The sequence below is a fragment of the Schistocerca piceifrons genome, chromosome 3, assembly GCF_021461385.2.
Source record: "Schistocerca piceifrons isolate TAMUIC-IGC-003096 chromosome 3, iqSchPice1.1, whole genome shotgun sequence".
Lineage (NCBI taxonomy): Eukaryota > Metazoa > Arthropoda > Insecta > Orthoptera > Acrididae > Schistocerca > Schistocerca piceifrons.
The window spans coordinates 321,924,219-321,937,282 of NC_060140.1; the positions used below are offsets into that span (position 1 = coordinate 321,924,219).

General features: G+C 43.2%; 1 protein-coding gene across 1 annotated transcript in view; it reads right to left on the bottom strand.

Moving 5' to 3' along the window:
* The window catches only part of LOC124788137 (mucin-5AC-like), a 329,966-nt gene that overhangs the window by 48,023 nt on the left and 268,879 nt on the right, over nt 1-13,064 (bottom strand). Inside the window, exons 6-8 of the mRNA XM_047255279.1 lie at nt 8,723-8,866; nt 6,391-6,591; nt 437-661 (exon numbers count right to left, since the gene is read on the bottom strand). Coding sequence (XP_047111235.1) covers nt 437-661; nt 6,391-6,591; nt 8,723-8,866 — 570 coding nt within the window. The remainder of the gene's footprint in view (nt 1-436; nt 662-6,390; nt 6,592-8,722; nt 8,867-13,064) is intronic.

Sequence of the window (13,064 nt, forward strand, 5' to 3'; positions counted from 1 at the left end):
GTGTTTCAAGCGCCAACTTCGCGTCTTAATATCTCGGGATGTAATGGGAATATTGCGATGCAATCAACGCCATTGTGTATGTGCTTTGTCATGCTATGGATTGCTGAAGAAAAAATATGGGAGGCCCATTTAAAAAAACATAAGTTTGTGTTAAAAAACACATATGCTTTCGTTTTAGAATGTTTCCAAATATGTACATTCATGGGCCCCAGCCATACATTGATACCGGTGAAAGTCGTTTTCCAATAGGTGTTATTGTTCCAGAGATATTTTGGGTGGACAAGATAGCTGGGACACGACCCAAAAATACTGGTTCACCTGCCCAATAATATATACGATATTAGGCAGGTGAACCAGTATATATATATAATTTTGTTACTTGCCATGCTCGCTGGTGCGCAATTTGAGTGGCCAGCAGTGTGCTGTTGTGTCTTACCGGCTTCTGGGGGAAGGCCGACGTGAGCCCGTCCTGACGAAGGCTGCGGGTGCTCCCGCCCCCGTGGGCAGCACGTCCTCTGCGGGGGCGGATGGGGCCGGTGCGGCCGCAGGCTGAGCGGCGCCGCCCCTGGTGCTGCTGCCGCCACGAGAGCCAGACCGCCGGCTGTTCACGGCTGCTGTGGCGCTCCTGCCTTCGTCGCCGGCGCTGGACCCGCCCCGCGACCTGCGGTCAACAGTCACACTTGGCACATTTCCTATGAAAACTGAAACTTTACCTACCAGTCCAGCAGCTCAGAGGGCAAACCTGCGTGGTGTTTGGGGTTGCGCCCTCTTCAGCGTCGTACACAATCTGATCAAGAGTATCCGGACATCTTTTAGTGGGCATTAATATGGTATGTGTGCAGTAAGCTGTGTCGCGAATCGACCTACCGCTCCAGGCTTTCATGCGCGATTGTCTCTGGCTAGAGGGCGTCTACTGGCGGCTTCTAAGAGGTATCTGAAGAACTCGCTCTCTCGCAGACAGTCCGATGAGAAGACTGGTGGTGCCTAGCAGAACTCGTGTGGCGTGCTGAGCACCTGGGAGTCCGGGTTGGCGACTGTGCTTTTGACAACAACCATGCAGGCCGTGCTCCGCCGTAGCTGGTGGTGTAACGGGAAGAGCGGCCATTTTCACTACAGTCTAAGAACTGGCGCTGCAAACCGCCGTCTGGGACAGACTTCTACTCGGCGTGCTGATACGGGACCGCAAGCTGCATGTTTACGTCTCTCCGTTAATAACCGGTGAGGGGCTTTGAAGTGCTTTCTTACATTTAGCAGTGCAACAGGACTGTTCTACGCGCAGTTACACGTCATACCATCCGAGTGTCTTGCAAGGTGCTCTAACTTGGGTAATGTTCGTTAACTGCCGGCCGGAGTGGCCGTGCGGTTCTAGGCGCTACAGTCTGGAACCGGGCTACCGCTACGGCCGCAGGTTCGAATCCTGTCTCGGGCATGGATGTGTGTGATGTCCTCAGATTAGTTAGGTTTAAGTAGTTCTAAGTTCTAGGCGACTGATGACCTCAGATGCTAAGTCGCATAGAGTGCTCAGAGCTATTTGAACCTTTTTTTTTAGGCGGACTTCTGACAGAATCTGATAGTGTGAGGTTACAAGGGATACTGTAATAGTATAACTAATTTGCTGGAACTGGTACTGTTTACTGTGGAAAAACAGCTGGGGAGTAGCCAGCACAAGTCAATATATTTATGGAGTCACCTTCTTGATAAAGAGAGGAGGCAGCATATAAGTTTCACATTGAATTACTTAGTTACATAATTGCCTATGTCTCAGTGCATAACTTAGTACATATGTTAATAATGTAAGGTGTGCTTGCCTTGCTAATCATTAGATTAGCTAGGTATCTGATCACTGAAATAGGAATACTCCATAAACATAAGAACTCTTCAAAATAATTCAAATTTAAAGCATAGTAGCAGGGATAATATTTTGGACATTAAAGAACGTGTTTATATAAAAAGTTGTAAGGATGTTTGAGAACCTCTGCATAATAAGTTATTGTCTTTTATTGTGAAGGTACTGTTCAGTTTTCGATCTATGTAGAGCAAAATTAGTATTTCGTATGCCACACCTTTTAGGCAAAGACGTGACTAAACAATAGAAGAGGGGTGAAACTGCCAAAAAGTGGAGTGCCCTTAAATATGCAAATAATCTGATGATTGTCTACAAAACAATATAAGGTATTTAGTTTTATGTATTTTAATATTGTAACATTGTAAATGCATGATGGCCATGTTTCGAAATAATATATTTGACTAATGCAGTGTCACGTGACCGCTCACAGGACAGAGGATAGTGGACAAAGGTCGTAGTCTTTTGATCGTGGTCCGTCGGTGCGGTAGGGTCGGTGCGGTTAAGAGCCGCCGACATAGTATCATGTGGCCATCAGTTTGTTTTGTGGATGTGATTTAGAAAAATAGAAAACGTTTTCATTCTAAACTGTTGTCGGTGTAAATCATTTGTGAACGATCGTGATTTAGACAAATACTTGAATTCGTTCACTGCTGTACTTAGGATGGCTATCTATTCGATATAGAGCGCGAATGCAACTGTGCACAACCGAACCCCTTTTGCAGACGAGTCGTGGTAAAATGTTGTGTACAAGCCCGAGTGAAGTTGCAATAGCCGCTAATTATCATCTCGCTATTTAAATCACTCGATTCCTTTGACAAGATTCAGCCTACCGTGGTAAAGCTTCCTTATAGTTACATGCTTGCTGTTTATTACGTTGGTCCTTTGGTGAGAGAAGTGAAGAAGGACATACGACGTTATATTCAGTAGTGTTTGCCGTTGTGAACAGCTTAAAATTTTGGTGTGACTTCACGCTCCACCTGTGGTTTTGCAGGTGCTTCTTGTGGAGATGAGGCAGGCTGGGCTCTCTAAGCTATCAATGGCGTTGTTTTATGAAACCCGATAGTGCTGTAGTTCTCTGTTATATCACCTGGTACCAGAAATTTTTATTTTTCCTTTCTTATAAGGTAAAACAGAATGGCTCTCAAGGAAGGGGAGCTGCTAATCCCTAAATCTAATCCCCCGATTTTAAGATTCAGCTACTAGTTGCCAAGCCATCTTGTGTGCGTTAATTTTATTGTTTGTAATAATATCCTTGTGTATGTTTTAGAACAAGTTAATTTGGGCTACTTGGCCGTGTTCTTGTGTAGTGTCAAGGGATCTACCACCTGTTGCGAACCGCTCGCAGAATCAAGCGATTGCTCAGAGTATTCTGTAAAAGTTTCATCTTCCACATTCTTATGGCAATAGCTGTACATATCTTTTCTTAAACTGTTATTTAGATTGATTTAAATGTCGCAGAATGTGTCCAGTTAATGTTCAGTTAGGTGTTACTGTCAGTTTATGTAAATTATTACACGAACAGCAAAAACGTTTTAAATGTTGTTTTATATTATTTAAAGCCCTACATCGTTAAGATTATGTAATTTTACTCTCAGATGCTCAATGCTCTTATTTTTCCAATTGGTAGCAGTACTCTAGTTTTGGGGGCCAACCTTTTAGGAGTGTTGATTTGGAATTATGTGAATTTTTGTAATTTTAATAAATTGTAGTTCAAATGTGCGGTAACGAATGATGCTCAACCTACATTTGCCCAGGCCTTCCTTGTCCTTCCTAGTAGAAGCGTACTGAGCAGTCTCATATTCAGCTTCATGACGAACTCTGCACGTGAGACACTGAGAAGGTGGGACGGTTTACTATACAATCTGATCAAAAGTAACCGGACACCTATTGGTGACTTTAAAATTGGGTGTGTCCATCCTTTGCCTTTATGATGATTTGAAATGGGGACACCTTCAGTGAGGATTCTGAAGGTTTCAAGATTTAAACATGGCTGAAACAGCAACTGTTGAAATTCTTCACGATAAATTATGACAGCCAAAACAGTTGCAGGATAAAGATTTATTAAAATTCTTGACCAAGAAGTAAAATGTCTAAAATTACATCCTGCAATGGAGATTAATAAAACAATTATGCCAAAGGCGTCGTCAGTAGTTAAGACATCATCTCCATTTATACAACATGATTGTGGACACAGGGTCGATGCAAACACAGTTTAGCATCAGCACTTCGCCTATGAACTGTGGTGAAGAGAGTGTGAAAGCCCTAGGGCAGATAAGGTATATTTATACATACCGAAACCTCGGTCAAGAATTTTAATAAATCTTTATCCTGCAACTGTTTTACCTGTCATCATTTATCGTGAAGTTTCTGAAGGTCTGTTGACGGGCAGCAGCCAGTTCTTCCTCAACAAACGGAACCAGACATTGTCCTTGTGACTGATTTGATTCCGAAGATGAAGGAACCACTTCGTAACATTCGCTTCAGAACTGTTGCAGAGATTCGACAGGCAGTAGACCGCTCCATTCGCATCATCAACAGAACAGGCTCTGCTAACGGTATACTACGCCTTCCACATCGCTGGCAACGGGTTCTACACAACTCTGGTGACTACTTTGAAGGACAGTAACAGGTGCAAACATGTAACTCTTTTGTATCGGTTGTGAATAAATAGTTGCCACTATTTAAGTTCCAACCCTCGTATAACATATGTGTGTATGGTGTTTTCAGGGGACACAATCTTTTAAAAATCTCATATTGTTATATTCCATTCTCATATGAATCCTTGATTCTTATATTTTATTCTTATGTTTTTTCTTAGGGAAGATTTGGTTCATTCCCTTGTTGAACGATACCGTTCGTAGAAACATTCTAAACATAAAAATTCCAGACAACACGAGCATGGCGCGGAGGCAGGTTAGCGCCAGTGACATTTCTTCGCGTGAATCTCACTCGGGAAAGAAACGTCGTTAACATTGCTAAAGATTTCACTCTAACTACGCAAAATGGATCACTTGTCCGAAAACTGGAGCTTGCAGTTGATTATGTGTCAAGATACGCTACAGGAGGTTAATTCTTACAAAGAAGAAAACAGCAACCAGCCACTATTAATACTGCTATTTATTTAGGTAAATAGCGCCGTTACCGGTTTCGAACTGGCAAGTTCATCATCAGACGGCTGTTCACATGATTTTCAAGATACACTTTACATTATCGTCCGTTTTCGATTTTTATTATTCCACTGTGGCGAAGTATTTTTGGTGTGTTGTTGCGCTCGAAAATTGCGCGCCATTTTGTTGCGAAGTTGCAGGATTGTATTTTTCGCATATTCCTAAATACATCCAGTACTTACGTAACTTGTACATCACCATATTGTGCAAAGCACCACACACACACACACACACACACACACACACACACACACACACACACACTTCGCCACAGTGGAATAATAAAAATCGAAAACGGACGATAATGTAGTGTATCTTGAAAAATCATGTGAACTGCCGTCTGATGATGAACTTGCCAGTTCGAAACCGGTAACGGCGCTATTTACCTAAATAAATGGCAGTATTAATAGTGGCTGGTTGCTGCTTTCTTCTTTGTAAGAATTAACCTCCTGTAGCGTATCTTGACACATAATCAACTGCAAGCTCCAGTTTTCGGACAAGTGATCCATTTTGCGTAGTTAGAGTGAAATCTTTAGCAATGTTAACGACGTTTCTTTCCCGAGTGAGATTCACGCGAAGAAATGTCATTACATTAATTGTACGTAGCCACGGTCTCACCATGTCAGTTTTAGACAAAATAGCATTACGCTACAGGAATTTCATTGAAAACAATTTCAAATAATTTTTCCATTCATTTAGGCTGCTTATAATATTTTGTCGTTTATTCACCAGACACACAATTAGTAAACGGATAAGGACAGCGTTATTTCAATATACACTGCAAAATGTTTTTGTAGTAATCTTCAGTGGACATGGGCAGATAAATGAAAAAGAAAAAAATAATAATCGTGTTTCGAACACGGCGCACAAAAGTTTCAAGCCACGACAGTAGCCACTGAGCCAACGCTTCAGTCGAACTGTTGACTCGCTAAAAGACAAGTAAAGTACCTCGAAAACTTTGACCGTCGTTTTCTCAGAAACGGCCAAGTATCTACGGTCAAGACAGGGCATACTCGCTTATTTTGATCCCTCTTCAACTAAGCGTAGTTTATGGGAAATCGGATTATGGCATTTGCTGATTTTATTTTTTTATTTATTTATTTTTTTTTTTTTTTTTTGGAAGAATGAAGTAGAAAAATATCTTTCTTGAAAATTTCTTTTAACATCATAACGACTGGCAAGTGGCAAGAATTTTGTTTTCGAAAGTACTCCACCATATTCTAAATTACAAATAGATACACCTGATATTTTTTCGGAATTTTACTAACATTTAAAATTATCACTAACTGCAGAGCCATAAGACGGTAGATGACTTTGGTTTGCCTATTTTCGTGTCGGCCACTGTAGTGAGCACAGTGTTACAGAAGCGTGCGCTACCTGACGGAGCCCCGCCGCGGTGCCGGCGCCTGCCTAGTGGCGCCGCCGTCGTCTGCGGACTTGCGGCGAGACGTCTCTGCCCGGGGGTTCCCCACCCCCTGCGGCGCTTCGGTGGCGGCCGGAACTGGCGGCAGCTCCTGCGCTGCGCTCTCCGCCGTCGCCGCGTCTGTCTGTTGCACTGCGTTGCTGTCTTCGTCGCCACTGCAAAATACAAGCACCAAACATCGATGTCAGGAGAGCTGGGAACTGAACTTTAATCTCTATAACCACGTTACTGACGGTAGCATACACTACCTAGGAAAACAACACAGAAATAAAGAACGACTTAATACTTTTGAATCGTGCAAAATGGATTTTTTTTACAAAAACTAAACTAAAACTAAACTCCTCCTGAACAGGCTATGAAGGCCCAACGGTACCGACCGGCCGCCATTCATCCTCAGCCGACCGGCGTTACTGGATGCGGATATGGAGGGGCATGTGGTTAGCACACCGCTCTCCCGACCGTATGTCAGTTTCTGAGACAACTTTTTTTTTTTTTTACAACTTTGTAAAATTCTAGTCTTTCCTGATTGCACTGATATACAGGGTGATTCCGTGATGATGTTACAAACTTTCAGGAACTATGGAGAAGGTTAAAGGTATCAGTTTGAGGTAGCCGACCTGGTACGTAAACGACTGATTCGAAAGCTATAAGCGAAAGTCGTTCTGACACCTCTGACAATCTACAACTATATCTACATGTACGTGTATACTCCGCAAATTCCACTTAAGTGCCTGGCAGAGGGTTCATCGAACCACCTTCACAATAATTCTCTATTAATCCACTCTCGAACAGCTCGCGGGAAAAACGAACACATGTATCTTTCCGTGCGAGCTCTGATTTCCCTTATTTTACTATGATGATCGTTTCTCCCTATGTAGGTCTGTTACATCAACAAAATATTTTCGCATTCGGATAAGAGAGTTGGTGATTGAAACTCCGTGAGAACATTCCGCCGCAACGAAAAACGACTTTGTTTCAATAATATCCACCCCAAATCCTGCATCATGTCCGTGACACTGTCTCCCCTATTTCGCGATATTACAAAACGTGCTACTCTTCTTTGAACTTTCTCGATGTATTCCGTTAATCCTATCTGGTAAGGATACTCCAAAAGAGGGCGGACAAACGTAGTGTAGGCAGTCTCTTTAGTAGATCCGTTATGTTTTCTAAGTATTCTATCAATAAAACACGGTCTTTGGTTTGCCTTCCCCATAATGTTTTCTATGTGTTCTTCCCAACTGAAATTGTTCGCAATTGTAAAACGGATTCCTTTTATCACTCATGTGGATGACCTCACACTATTCATTTTTTACGGTCAATTGCCAATTTTCGCACCATTCAAATGGTTCAAATGGCCCTAAGTACTATGGAACTTAACATCTGAGGTCATCAGTCCCCTAGAACTTAGAACTACTTAAACCTAACTAACCTAAGGACATCACACACATCCATGCCCGAGGCAGGATTCGAACCTGCGACCGTAGCGGTTGCACGGTTCCGGACTGAAGCGCCTAGAACCGGTCGGTCACACCGGCCGGCGCACCATTCAGATATCTTTTCTAAATCATTTTGCAATTTCTTTTCATCTTCTGATGAGTTTACCAGACGATAAACGACAGCATCATCTGTAATCAATCTAAGACGGCTGCTCAGATTGTCTCCTAAATCGTTTAAATACATAAGGAACAGCAGAGGGTCTATAACACTACTTTGGGGAAAGCCAGAAATCACTTCTGTTTTACAGGAATACATGTACCAGTTCTGTACATACCTTAAGAGCTACAAGCACTCGTTCATCTTCGATACTGTGAAACACATCTCAGCTACTGAACAAGTGCCCATAGCTCTTAAGGGACATATTTTAGAGTCCGTGTTTACTAGACTGTTTTTTCTTGTTTTGATCTATACTGCCACGTATGAATGTAGGAATTTTGATACACATGACTTAAGAGCTATGAGAACGTGTTCATTTTTGATACCGCCAAACACATCTCTTCTACTGAACAAGTGCCCGTAACTCTTAAGGTATGCATTTTAGAGCCCATGTTTGCTAGATACTTTTTTCTTATTTTGGTCCACTCTGCTGTCTCTGGATAGAGGGATTTTGATACTGTTTTCACTGACTGATTCACGAGGCACGTTTGTCCATATGATTTGTTACTACTACGCCAGACAACCAGTCCGGCCGTAGATACTTAAGCGCTACCTGTGCAAGGTCGGTGAATGTCTCTAGCTAATAACTAAACCAAAAAAGCAAATTGGAGCGTAGAATTTGAAGTGGCTCACCCATTAAATTCGGGCGCGACCTCCGTGTCCGGGTTGGTGAGCAGGGGGGCCTCCGTGGTCGTGGTTGTCGTCGTGGTCGTCGTTGTTGAGGTGGTCGAGCTGCCTGTGGTCCTTGACGAGCCACGCCCTCGCGCAGCGGTCGACCTGTAGGGGCACGCGCAGCACTCTGGTCACCTTGAAACACGGAACTCTTCCGTCCATCATGCAAGCTGAATCCGACGATAGACGAACGAACTCCAAGAAGTAACGGCTCCATGTGACAGCGTCGAGTACAGAAAATGCAACGAAGGGTAAAATGACATCAGAGTTGAGATTCGCTGGCAACTTTGCAATCTTCGGTGAAAGCAGAAATTACATGACCTTGCTTGTCATAAACAGTGTGATGATGATGAAGTCCCATACTCCTCGACAGAGCGTAGGGGACGATGCGGTGACCCGCACCGCTGTACTAGGCAAGGTCCTAGCGGAGGTGGTTTGCCATTGCCTTCCTCCGACCGTAATGGGGATGAATGATGATGATGAAGACGACACAATAACACCCAGTCATCTCGTGGCAGGTGAAAATCCCTAACCCTCGGGTATCGAACCCGGGACCCCTTGCTCGGGAAGCGAGAAGGCTACCGCGAGACCTCGAGCTGCGGACATAAACAGTGTAATGGGCACAGAATGTGAACAGAGTACACAAAAGATGAAAGTAGTAACGTGTAGCAGAAATGAGATTATCGATAAACTTATCAAAACTGGGCAGCCTGTACTGGAAGGAAAATAAGGCATGACGGACGAAGCAACGGGTATATAAAAAGCAGACCAGCAAAGGCAAAGAGAGGGTTCCTCACTAAAAGATGTTCGCAAGAATCAAACTTAGTTCCTAATTTGAGGATGAAATTTCTAAGAATGTAGTTCTACAGCACAGCATTGTATAGAAGTGAATAATAGACTGTTGGAAAAACCGGAAAAGAAGATAATCGGTGCGTTTGAGATGCGATGTTACAGAAGGAAGTTGGAAAAATTAAGTGAACTGATAAGTAATGAAGTGTTTCTTCGAGGAAAGGAATATGTGGAAAACAATGATTAGAAGAATGGATAGGATGTGGTGGGATATAAGACATAACTTCCGCAATAGTAGAGGGAACCACAGTAAGCGTAAACTGTATGGGAAAGAGAGATTGGAATATAACCAAGAAAAAAAAGAGGACGCAGGGTGCACGAGGGCTAATGATTAAGCTTTGATTATAACCTCGTAAAAATAAACTTACATAATTAATTTTTTATTTCTTTCTATACTAAACTCTCGCTAATCCGGCGCTGAGTAGTCTGGCCTCAAACTTCTAGTCGTTGAAGCAGAAATGACGCATACAATAATGAATTCTTGTGTGCATCAAAGTTGTTAATTAATGACGACGTTAAACAATGTTACATATGTTTAAATTTATGGCTTTCTTTACAGTTCAGTATCAAGCCTTCTAAAAGGAGACACGTTATGCTAGACTTCAAGCAGAAACTCGAAATTAGAGATAAGAAGAAATGAGGTTCTTCGCAGAAAGCCATTACTGCTGAGTACAGTGTTGGACTAGCAACTTTAACAGACGACGAGATAATCAAAAGCGTACAGGAAAGTTACGATGAAAGTGACGAAGAAGAGGACACAGAAGGAAAGAACAAGAAGACATCTCACACTGCTGATGCTGAACATGCACACATCTTCCTGGAGTACATTAGGCAACAGTAAGAAACATGCAGTACCGAAGTAATGCTTGTACCGTTGTATGATTAAGCGTACTGCCGTCGCGCATTAGCATTGCGACAAACAGAAAGTTGGAACAAGTTTCATAGTCAGTGATATTATTGTATATGTACACGCTCAAGGACTAAGTTTTTTTATGAAAAATCAAATTACTTCTGGATTTAATAAAGTACAATGCCTATACATTTACACTAAATTAAAACTCACTCAGTAACCTGGCACTTCCGCTAATCCGGCACCCACAAATGCAAGGAATGGCCGGATTAGCGAAGAGTTTAGTGTATTTATGTTTCTGTAGTTCCTTAGTTGCTTCTACTATGGTTATTATTATTATCATTATTGGAGGTATGGTCTTTGCAACCAAGTAAAAGGCTTTTTGTTTTTGTCATACTCGCATCGCTTCCCTCCATTTGCGAAGCGTCAACAGTGGTGTTTTATGGGGTTTCGTTATCACAGAGGCATCGCCTTGGAATATGGTCCTGCTTACACCAGTATATCCGATTTTCGGCGTTTGTGAGCACATTTCATCTAAACACTTCACTTTCACTGAGTCTTATTTAAAAACGTTTGTTGTTTCTATGGAATAACAAGGTCCCATGGAATCCATACCGATGATGCTTCTTAAATAAAAGAAAGCGAAACGCATGTGGCATAAAAGGAAACAGCCCTCTGTTTAGTTCCATAAAAAACTACATGTCCAAAAAGGTAATAACGATCACAATAATTATTGTTATTTTGTTTGTTTGCGCATAAACTGCCGGCAAAAATTAATACACTCCTTCACAGATTTCCAATTCACTCAAAATCTGTTGTTGTAACAGTGCATAAGGAGTACATGAAATGATTGCATTTAAAGATCAATAGCACAAGCGGTTCTGAGGTACCAGCTATCGACCATGCTGAAACACCCATATTAGTACGTGGTGTACCCTCCAGGGGCTGATTCGGCATCCTGTCGATCGTACATGTGGCGAATACTGTTGTGGGATACGTTCTGCCTAGCCTGCTCGGCCAGTTCACGCTGTTATGTAACAGTTTTTGCTTGACGAGTCGCACGAGTCACTTCTCGTTCCATCACATTCCATTCGATTCTCGATTGGAGACAAATCCTGGCATCGCGTTGCCCAGGGAAGTTGCTGCACGTCGTGCAGGGCACGTTGAGTTTCTCGGACAGTGTGTGGGCGAGCATTATCCTGTTGGAACAACACGTCACCTTTCTGCTGCAAAGAAGGCAATGAACAGATCTAACAACAATCTGTACATACCGAATGCTGGCTCGCGTCTCCTCTATAAACATCAAAGGTGAACGCGAGTTGTAGCTTATCGCAGCCCAGACCGTAAGGCCTGGAGTGGGGTCAGTATGTCTTGAACGAATTCAGTCTACGAGACATGCTCTCCAGATCTATGATGTACACGCAAACGACTATCAACTCTATGCAGGCAGAATCTGCTTTAATCGCTGAAGACCACAGCGCGCCATACCATCTTCCAAGTGATCCTCTGACGGCACCAATAGAGCCGTGCACGTGGATGCTGGGACGTGAGTGGAAGACGGGCTACAGGTGTTCGTGCCCGTAGTCCCCACTGCTAATAACCGGTTCGCAGCAGTTCGTGTTGACACGTCTGTGCTCACAAGCCCTCTTATCTGTGCTGTGGTAGCTGTACGATCTGCCACTGCTGCCCTTACAGTACCACCATCCTGAGGGGATGTCTGTGCCACGTGGACGTCCAGAATCTCGTCGACGAGCGTAAGAATGTTCACGTGGCCACTACCAGCATCACTGCACAACTGACGCAGCACGTCCAGCTTGAGTGGCAATTCTTCGAAAGGGCCATCCCGCCACTCGGAACGACGCAATTTGACCCCTTTCAAACTCGCTCACTTGGTTTTAGCAAGCACCAGCGTGTGTCCGTGGCATGGTTGTCTGCCTCCTTCACACGGCTGCGCCACTCTGAGCTGTGTCCATTCTCTATTACAGAGTAGACACAGGTGGCGTTCTAGTAGCTACGTCACTACCGCTATTTGTTGAAGGACGACGCTGAAACCATTATCATACTCATCGACTGCAGGTCGCCGAAGTGGCGTCAGATTGAAAGACCGGCACCCGGCGAACGGTCTGCCTGACGGGGTGTAGTAATTTTTTTCCGGGAATGTATATTTGCCTGCAGTCATGGTTCACATTGAAATTTCCGCGCAGCCCACTGATAAGTGGAGATGGGGTGCTCCATTTTATTTTGGTTCCTCTAAAAGTGTGTTACAGTACTGTGGTGTGGAAATTACAGTGTATACTGGGACTCAAGACATATACGTACAAATAAACAAAAAGTTAGTTAGGGTACTTCCTTTTTTTCTAAGTGGTAAATAAAACTTTATGGTTTTTCTTGTTCCATTTTCTGACGAGATGCGGGCTTCAGCCGATGTAGTATTGTTGCGTAGAACAACTGTTTATACTCTTTAGTTTGAAATTTATTCCAAACAGCTATATTTGATGATGTTTATTTCGAAGCTCTGATGGATCCACGTCAGGTACATCTCGTGACATCCAAATAGCCGCACAACCACAAAGTACCTATATCTTCACAATTATGGAATTGGCA